Source organism: Glossina fuscipes, unplaced genomic scaffold (genome assembly GCF_014805625.2).
Source record: "Glossina fuscipes isolate IAEA_lab_2018 unplaced genomic scaffold, Yale_Gfus_2 0, whole genome shotgun sequence".
Taxonomy (NCBI): domain Eukaryota; kingdom Metazoa; phylum Arthropoda; class Insecta; order Diptera; family Glossinidae; genus Glossina; species Glossina fuscipes.
The window spans coordinates 7,747,238-7,757,891 of record NW_023998414.1 but is presented as its reverse complement, the minus strand read 5'-3'; the positions used below and the strand labels follow the sequence as shown (position 1 = coordinate 7,757,891).

Here is a 10,654-nt window from a genome sequence, read left to right as displayed (position 1 = left end):
CTCTTATTTTCTGATTTTACAGTTATTGCATAAACTGGCATTTTTTTATATGACAGAAAAAATTTATCGCATCAAAGATAAGAAAATGAAAATAACTTTTGCAAAAAAAAGCCTTATACTGCCTTACATACATTTATAAACAACTAAAAAAATTTCAATTAACTAACATAAGATTGCATGGGAAGAGAAATAATTTTTTTTTTTTTGCAATTTCTAGTGAAATCCGGAGAAATCAACAAAAATAAGTGTTTGTATATATTTCTCGAAAAATCGAATTTGTATTAAAAATATCGGATACAAACTGGATAAATTATTTATATATATATATATATATATATATATATATCCACTTGATAGACGAAAGATTAAACCCGATGGTCCGCCTTCTCTGACGTCTGAAGTCTCTCTGTCAGAAAATAGTAGCAAAAAATGATTAAACAATACTTTGTTATGCTTAATTGCGGACATAGACATTTCATCATGTTTGAGATTATAATTCGAGTCAATAAAATAGCTTTCCCAAGATCAAACTTAAACGTCCGATTTTAAGGCTACAAATTAACAAAATCCATAGATGGAATTATATGCTTCAATAAGGCGGTCCTAATAATCGAGAGCGACAAGACAAGTTTGTTTTGCTAGATAATATTTGCAGATTGTACCCGTGATTGGGCGAGACGGACGCACATATGTGCATGATGACTAAATATATACAATAACTAGATACGTTGTAGCATTTGCAAGGAATTTTTGCAAATTTGGTATACCGTTCCCCGTAGTAGATACTGTGATATACTTACACAGAACGGAAGAGGAAGAAAGCTAAAAGCTTTTAGGGCATTTCAATATTTATCGAAATTATATATCATATAAATTAATACAATTTGCCGGTTATGTTTTTCCCCCCTCGCTTGAAATAATTGATCTTAATGTTGACAAGTTATTTATATATACCTTTTTTTTTTTTTTTTTTTTTTTTTATTGTGAAAATCCTCAATCTTATCTCGATCTATCTATAAGCATTGTCCTAGCATGTCAGTTTTCGTAAAGACAGAGTAAAAAAAAAAATCCAAATTTGATTTTTGTGTCGTAGAGTAACAAAAGCAAAAATTTTTATATATATATATATATATAATATATATTTTAACTAAATAATGATAAATTAAGCAAGGAAGCATACAGATGATAGCAGAAAGCCAGTCTCCATAGTATATTCATTAATATTTTTTTTTTTTTTTTTTTTTTTTTTTTTTTTTTTTGAATAAACTAATAGGACATTATGTATGTATATGTACACACACACACACACACACACACACGTATATACTTACACAAAAACATATTAAAACCGATTATTTTATTATTAATTTCCTGTATATTTTAGGGAAAGAAATTATATATATATATTTTTTATTTTTTTTATTTTTTATTTTTATTTTTTTTTTTTGTTAAATTACTATTAATAATAAATTAAAATATTATTACTTACTACATATATGCAAAAGTACGCGTTAATCATTTAATGAAAAATTTTTACTATTAATATTTTTCATTAAGAAAAAAGAATTCTTTCAAATGTTGTTTGTCTACATAACTAATTTTGTCATTTTTTTTTCTTTTTGTTTTTATTTCATTATATTAAGCATTTTTATTTATAAATTGTAATAATAATAATAATAATAATAATAATAATAATATAAGTAATTTAATACAACTGCAAAAATACATGATATTCATTTAATACTAAGGCGTATACATAGTTTTTATGTTTATTCAGAAAAATATTCTGGATAACGATTTTTTTCCCCCTTTTTTTTTAATTTTAATTTATTCATAAATATTTGTAATAATCATTTTATTAAAATATATTTCTTTGCTTTGCTGCGTTTATCACACTTACTATTATATATTAAATCATTTTTAGAATATAAAACAAAATTTAAAAACGCAAACATGTATACACCATATAATGCATACATAAAATACATACAAACAATATGAATATAAATATAGAGTATATATATGTATACATATATATATATATATATATATATATATATATATATATTTATATATATATATAGGTATATATATATATATTTACTAGACTGTTGTTTAATCAACAAAATTTATATGAAAATAATATATTTATAAATAAAATTTTATTTTATTTGTGTTTAAAAATTATTTAATTTCGATGTTCTCCAAGTCCCTCGTATTCAAGGTGCAACATTATCATTTAACATAATGTGAACGGACAAGGCCTCTTAAATACTCTTACTCGCTTAATATAATTTGTTCATCTATCTTCGCCATAAACAAGTAAGTGTTATAGTTAGGCATGGCCGATTATTAGTTACCCTACACCACTTATTTTCGCTATAATTTTTAATATTTATCGAACAAACATTTATTGAAAATGTCATGCCATGTGAACATTCCTACGAAACATAAATCTTCACGTGATAATAACATATCCTAATTTCTAAGTGACGAAGTATAATAACTAGACTAGAATAGTGATATGACCCTAAATTTGGATTAGGAGTGGAGCAGGCAAAATTCAAGATATTGCCCATAAATTTGTAAAAGAATTTATAAGTTTAGATTTTTTCTAGTCAGCAGAGACATTATACAAACGGACAACCGGACAAGAGGACAGACGGACATGCTTAAATCAATACAGAATTTGATGCTGATTATAAATATATATATATACGTTGTAAGATCTCCGAAGCTTCCTTCTGAGCTTCCTACCATTCCTTATCCTTCGGAGATGGGTATAAATACCAAGCTCATCAATGTGTTCCCACTCATTAAATTATGAATTGCACGAATTTATGACTTGCGACCGAACTGAAGGCCCAAGTTTTCACTACCAATTCTAATATGCGTAAGTTAAAAAAGATCTTGCTTGGCATTGACCGAATTCAATGTAATAACAATAAAAATGACAATAGAACGCAAGAAATCACTAAACTGTTTTCTTTAGGCATTAGAACATAATTTATACGATTTTCTTGTTTCCATTTTCTTAAAATGAGAAGCTTATATAAAATTTCTGTTCGCTACCTATATATGTGCATACAAAAAATACACAAACATGCGCAAACAATGCGTATACCAACCGTAATTGTGTCGAGTCTTTAAATGACTCGACAAATGAAACATTTTCTCAATCGTAAACACAATTATTCATCTTTTTCATCATTTTCATTAATTTTTTCTTTTTTTTTTTTTGTTATCAGTAGCACGGTCATCCCATGTTTGACCTTTGCGATTAAGTTCGCGATCGGGTGCGAAATTTACGCCATCTTGATCGCCATGAAGCGTGCGATTAACATAGAAAATTAAATTATTCGGTTAAACGAGCATTTGTAACGACTTTTCTATGATTTTTCTCATTAAGGAATTGCGGCTAAAGAGAAGACAGAGAGAGATAGAGAGAGAGTGTGAAAATATGAAAATACAAAAACAAATAAACATGCTATACTGGGTCGGGACGCACCATTGATTGCCCCACCACACCCTACAATTATTCATATAACGAATTTTCACAATATGACGTTATATGGGAAATGCGCTAAAAAAATGGATCGATTCGAGTCATTCTCAAAAACGTTCATACTTGGGCCAAAACACGTCAATGTACCAACTTTCACCAAAATATATCGAAAGTTGCTTGCTGGAAATTGAACACATTGAAAGTGATTGAAATGGTGATGTTGATGATGGGTATAATAAAAGAAGGTTCTATCTCAAGTCCTTCCGCGCATTGCATACACTAGCGCAAACTCGTGCTACGAGTGAATGGAGTGTGCATTCAAACTCTGCTTGCTAGGTTGTCAAATCTTTAATAAACGCAAGTGAATTGTAGCAATGTCTCATGGATATTATACACGATAAGTTTTATCGTCTTTGTCGCGACTGAAAAGGATTTATGTAAAGATAGACTCTCAGCTTTATTTTTAATATTATTATTTCTTTTCTCCTATAACTAAACAAAAAAAAAAAAAAAAAAAAAAAAAAGATAAGAATACAATATTCGAGTGAGGCCGAAACTCGCATACCTACCGCCATTAAAATCTTTGGCGACCCATGAGTGAGAAAAAATGTATATATTTCACCATTCACTTCACTAAAATGTATGGTTAAAAGAAATTTAAAGTACCACAGCATGATGTCCTATATTCTACCATCCAAGCCCTTTTATTTGACACTCATATGGATAGTATTTTTAAGAAAAAATTTTTCTACGATGTCGGAACGTCCACCATAATTAATTTCGAATTAACGCACTTACCTTGTCGCATTCCATTAAGACCAAAGTTCTTTTATTTGATACCCATATCGCTGGTGTTAATGTATTAACACAAACAATAAATAAATTCACCAGATCGTGATTTTTTTTTTAAACTAAACGCATTTTTAGGCCGATAATATATAAATAAATAGTAGAGTTTTTCGTAAAGTATGTGACATTCAGTGGAAAATTTCATCCACTTATCTTTCATAATTTGCTAGTAATGAGCAAAAAAACACAAATAAGTTTTTGTTTAGAAAGATGGCTTTGCATTCAGTTTACACCTCACTGCGGACTTGTTGCTCCGACTAATTTGGCCCATTTTCAACAACAACATGGGTTCAAAAACTTGTAGTCTTTCTGTCGATAGCTTCATTTTTGCGGTCAAGAGAAAATGTTTACAGCACACATTACACAGCCAGACGGACAGACATGCTTAAAACGACTCAGAATTTGCTGTAGACCAAGAATATACATATATTTTGTGTAAGTCTCGAAACTTTTTGTTTGGATGCTGCAAGAATTACAAGAAGTTGAGTATATTCGCTATATTTCAGCAGTGGGTATAACAAGTAACATCGTAGTCAGCAAGGCTAACCATTAGATGTAGTAGTGCATCACTTCGTCATTTTGATAATAATATTACCAAAAATTGTACATTATTTCCATAAAAAGGCTTACTTTTCATGAAAGCCCCTATATTGAACCCCCACTAGAAAACAGACTTTCTCTCCATACAAACGGTTACGGTTTCATTATAACCCCTACGTTAGGCGATCTGAATTCCCTACCGGGCAAATGCTCTGCTAAAGAGCTGCTCTGGATCAATTTTAGATATAAAAATATTAAAAATTGAATCTGTTTTCTGAACTGAAGCTTACTTACCCCGCTCATAAGAAATATTATTATTGTTATTATTATTATAAATGTAGTCAGAGAATAAATTCCAAGACTAAAGTCTTAAAGCACTAGCATCCAAGGCTTTCCCGTTTATTAAAAAACTCTACCGCACTTGAGATTTGAACCCACGACCATTGATAGTTGCTGGTCGAGACTCTTGCCTACTCTGGCCACTCAGGCGGATAAGAAATCTTTTATCCCGTGATATGCCTCGAAGTAATAGACCTATGTGATATAATCCGATGGGCTGCATTATGAGAGTTTGAATGTGGTTGTGGTGAATATAATTTTATAGAAATCGCGGCTTTCATGTTTTATTATCGTTTAATTGTGGCCTTAGCCTTAGCAAACCTACAAGTGCCATCCTGTTAGCGATGTCAATGCAAGAATAAAATGTGGTATATGGATAATGAAAATACTGACGGAGAGAGGATAAATTGGTTAAAAATTGTTGTTGGATGAGATGTTTCCAAACTGAGTCATATAAAATATTTAACACAAAAACAATGAGTGAGGAAACAAAACTATGGACCAGCACGTTGCTTCGACCTCACTATACGACAAAAGTGGACCGATCGCATGCTCAAACACAACAATTCATTGAATTTTGTTACACTATATAGCGCGTGCATATCATAAATTATTTTCTATCCCCTCCGACTACGCAAATTCGAGAAAAAGAAATAAAATTAATCGCAAGACACACACACATTAATTCTAATGTAACTATTTTTTAATAGAAAATAAAAGTGAAATATTTTTTAATTTTATCAAATAAAAATCACTAATCATTTCTTCTCATTGCCGACATGGAGAATGGAAATGGAAAAAGTTATTTCATTACTTTTGGAAAGTGACTTAAGTCCGTTTATAACGATCAAAAACATATTACTCATAACCTGCATTATTTGTAATACCAAGGTATATTAAATTTAGGCCCCAAAAGGGTGCTTGAGATAGACCCACTGTCTATTATACCTAAGCTTATCTGTCCGTCTATCTGTCTAATATCTGCCCATGTATTTCCAGATATTCCCATGAAATTAGGTACACTGATGTACTTAGGCCCCAGCGACAAACGCAATTGAAAATGGCTCAGATCTGTGCACTTTTTCGTTCACTCCTCATATAACATCTGCCTTCGATAAGATAGCTTTGATATGAAAAAATATTGTAATTTTCAGAATTTCGCGAAAAAAAAACGCTAAGTGAGTAGTATTTTAGGCGTTTTAACTTGATGTAAGGGGTAATTTTTTGAATCGTCTATCATAGAGCCGTTCCTATGCAAACTGTATCTATCTATGCATAATAAAAAAAGGCGAATTTTTTTGATTAGAATTCATGCACAATAATAATTTGATATAACTAACGATGCCAGCAAGTTTGGACAACGTATGTCTATTTTCTTGATCGCGGGCTCATAAAAAGCTCTTGATAAAAAATTAACCTCTTTATCGTAAAAATGCCAATTTTTTCAAATTTTTAAGAACGAAAATCGTTTCGTAAGATTAATTTGATATAAAATTTGAATCAGGTACGGTTTTTACTTATACTCAACTATATAGGAGGCCGCTCTAAATAAATCTAGAATTACTAAGAAATTACTAAAATCTTAAGCATGTAAATTAAGTTTGCTAAGTTTCGATCACCCTACATGATGTCTTGGCCGTCCTTCAGTGTGCGGCCTTGCATGAGAATGTGTAATTTTTGTTGCATTATCATTGAAACGAGTGAAGAACAACCATACTAAGCGAAGTGGTGTTGGGTATCTAATGGTTGGTCATGGTGATTATGATGTTCTTAGTTGCGTTCTTACTGCGAGGAGTGTAGCTAATCTCTTCTAGTTTTGTTAACGTTTCGTGAATGAATTTTATCGTCGTCATGCTGGCGACTGATGACGATAAAATGCCTTTTAACATATTGCGTTGCCCTTGCGGTTCAATTGCATGAGCAAGTTGATGGCCGCGGTCCATACTGACCGTTTAGTTTGCGTGATATTCAGCAGCATCATCGATATTAATTATTCCTTAGCCTGCATCGCATAGATTTGCGCTTTGGACAGCGCTTGTAACAACAAAGCAGAAAAGACAAGATTCCCGGTCTTCAGTGTTTTTTTAGATCGAAAGTTTGTCCGCAAGAATCCAAAAATTATCTTGTATACACTTCGGCGCAATAACTCATATTGATGGATAAATCTTCATAAGGGAAAGATCGCAGGCAGAGTAACCTCATCTCCTAGAAAAATGGATAAACAATTACTTCTAGATCTACTATACGGAAGTATTTTTATTTCTATATTGAATGTTGGGGTCTTAGGCTTTCTAGATGAAGGTGTGCCAGCCGGCATGCTCATACTATACATATACATAAGTGAAATTTAAGTTAGTTTGCGACAATATCTAATCTATGCTGCTCGGTAACTGCGTCTGATTGGTCCTTATATGTGCAATGGGTGCAGTCCGATCTGAGCTTAATCTCAGCTAAATATGGAAATAATTTGCAAACATTTACAGGAGATAATATTTTTGCGATTTCCGATATGGGATCATTCTGAAAAGATTACCTAAATTGATTTATTTGGATTTTCGCGGTCTCCGTACGTCGTCAATTTAGTTTGCGTATATTGCATTTAGAGATTCATTCGTAAGGCTTAAAATGCTTGCAGCTTAAATGGACTTGAATTTATACATGGGATTTCGAATACGAAGCGTATTCCATTGTTTGGAGTGGTGGTTAATCGGTTCCAAAGATATATAATAAAATTGATATTCGTCTCTTTTGATTCTTCAACTTGACAAAATGTCTATCTAGCTGTTGTTTTACGAGGGTATAGGCAATACATTTCACTTAAAAATTTGCGCCTTTCCGTGCACTAACTCCGAGATTTTTTTTGTTGTGCGATAAACGCAATCTTCTCAGGTTTGGAATACGCTATGCATGCATTACCTGCTTGTTTTAAATACCTTATAGGGCATTTCTGGTCGGTTATAAGTGAAGTAAAATATCGCTTTGCGAGTAAGTTTTCAAATCGAAATCGCTCACACCAGTTCACCTTGATTTTTTTCCCAATAATTTTTTGAATTAATTTAAAAATCATTCGAAGCATTGAAGGTTTTTGGATGCGATTGTGTTTAGTGAAGTTTCTTTATTTATTTTTTTTTTTCTTCTTTTTTTTTTTTTTTTTTTCATTATTATATTAGCTTAATTTGAAGAGTTTGCGGCCGTAACTTATAATTTCACAGATGAAAGGTTTGTATTGTTTGAATAAATCATTTTATATGCAATAGTTATTATGGAATAAATTTTTTTCCTCTTTTCATAAAATTTCCTATAAATAACGAACGATCAACAAATGATTAGTTTATTAGCTAAATTGATTTAATATATAATAGAATAATTTTTTATGAAAATTAGATGAGAAAAATAAATATGTTCAAATTATTAATCGTAACCGTATTAATGGTTAGTATTTTCTCGGTTCAAGCGGAACTCGATGTACAGGAAGAAATCGCAAAATTTATACTATTGGCAAATGAGTGCCGTGAGGAAGTAGGAGCCAAAGAAGGTTAATATAACAAAAAAAAAAAAAATAAAAAATAAAAATAAATAAATAAATTAATAAATAAATAATAATCCCTGTAAAGTAATAATATAATCCGTGAAAACGAATCAAAAGTGACGGTGGATGAAAGGCAAAGCCTCTTGCGAACAAGTAAGAAGAAAAACGTTCTCGTCTTCGGGCGAAACCTTATATACGTTACAAAGCAAATTTTCTCGCTCCGAGTTTACTCAAATATTTTTACCATCATTATAAGTTGTTATGGGCGTGTGCGTATGGGTTGTTCCTGTTTATTATCAAATTTTTTCTGCCCATTGTTTATTTACGTATGTATACGATTTCAACTTATGCCATTGCCCGAGCGCAATTGCAGATAGGCGATTACTGCAGACCAAATCGAAATTTAGTTTCTGGTGCCTCTATTCTCTATTCAAATATTGAGCCATTCAGCTCAACATTACTCCGCATACTCGCAATATTCTATAATATAACTCTCATTCTTGTTCATCTGAAAAAAGATTTTAATAGCGTCACGAATAAGCTGATATAATTAGCGGATTATATATTGCAGCGGATATTCAAGATTTGATACACAAACATCAAGCTGCTGGCCAGGAAGGCAAATGTCTTCGCGCATGTTTAATGAAAAAATACGAAGTGGTAAGTTTTACTTACACTCATCTCAATTCATATTCAATTTTCCATTGACTCCATTATAATTCCATTACAAGTCAATGACCCTGACCTTGACATGATATGCACTCCCATTTTGAGCAATATCGCGGACGATTGTGATTTGAGTTACTTAACAACCCTGCTTTATAAGACATTATTGCAAGTATTGCTTCGCAATAGCAAAATTGATGCAAAGTTGCGAAAAATAAGAACAAAAAAGTGCATGACTAGCGGTCACTAAACACCAGAATGTGCTCTTAAAGTTTTAAAAAAATTTGCACTTCTTCCCACTTACTCTTATAGCCAAGACTTAAATTGACCTCAGAAATGATCAGTGCCTGCGAAGGATAATGCGATATCCTCCCCGCCCTACGCTCGTCATTCTAAATTTCGCACGTTACCCTTTTAAAGAGGACAAATCGATCTAAATGTTTTCGCAGGATTTCCAATTTTTCGTCTATCGATACTATTAGTGTATTTTCTTTTCAACACCAGCACATTATTTCGCAATAAAAACTTACATATTTAAGATATAACGATATTACTGACGTTGAAATCGTTCCTTCCATCACATTTGAAACTAACTGAATAAGTTAATCTGTAAACTGCGGCTATTGCTTTTTCTAGCGGCGTTAGGTAGAAAAGTGATCATTCATTTTTAAGCGCTGCTGAGCACAATGATTGCATTTACCGCATATTTTACACATATATATTAATACGATTTTCAAGCCATGTATTGTTCTATGGTTAAATAATATTTTGATATTTCAGGGCAAGCTTTATTCCAATGCATTGATTCTTATTTTGTATTGAATTATAAAATTTAAATACAACGCTTCATTTCCTTCTTCTTCTTCAGCTAGATGCTAATGGCAAATTGGTGAAATCTGTTGCTCTGGAACATGCAAAGAAATTTACAAATTCCGATGAGAATAAACTGAAGATTGCTAGTACAATAATTGACATGTGCTCAGCGTTGGATATCGTTGGCGATACTTGTGAAGTCGCCGAACAGTATAGCGAGTGTTTCAAAAAGCAAGCCGATACGTACGGTATCACGTTGGAAATTTAATAACTTCATTGTTTTTTTTTTTTTTGTTTTGTTTTGTTACTTTTTCCCTTTTAAATGTTTAAATAAATAATAAAATTATTTTTATTGCAAGCGTAAATACCGATGCAACAAGATATTCTTAAATCAGGCAGGGTTATCTTTATCA

General features: G+C 31.6%; 1 protein-coding gene across 1 annotated transcript; it reads left to right on the top strand.

Moving 5' to 3' along the window:
* The first annotated feature begins 8,560 nt into the window (after positions 1 to 8,560).
* On the top strand, positions 8,561 to 10,632 carry LOC119638977 (general odorant-binding protein 28a-like). Its single transcript, XM_038036147.1, has 3 exons — positions 8,561 to 8,768; positions 9,334 to 9,422; positions 10,297 to 10,632. Exons 1-3 carry the CDS (start codon positions 8,618 to 8,620, stop codon positions 10,507 to 10,509), a joined length of 453 nt encoding a protein of 150 aa, XP_037892075.1. The 5' UTR covers positions 8,561 to 8,617; the 3' UTR covers positions 10,510 to 10,632.
* The last annotated feature ends 22 nt before the right edge of the window (positions 10,633 to 10,654 follow it).

Excerpts from the sequence above, each read along its gene's own strand:
- LOC119638977 (XM_038036147.1), top strand. The coding sequence starts at position 8,618 with ATGAGAAAAATAAATATGTTCAAATTATTAATCGTAACCGTATTAATG. Across the intron at positions 8,769-9,333 it reads GGAAGTAGGAGCCAAAGAAG|CGGATATTCAAGATTTGATA; the intron begins GTTAATATAACA and ends TATATATTGCAG. Across the intron at positions 9,423-10,296 it reads TAATGAAAAAATACGAAGTG|CTAGATGCTAATGGCAAATT; the intron begins GTAAGTTTTACT and ends CTTCTTCTTCAG.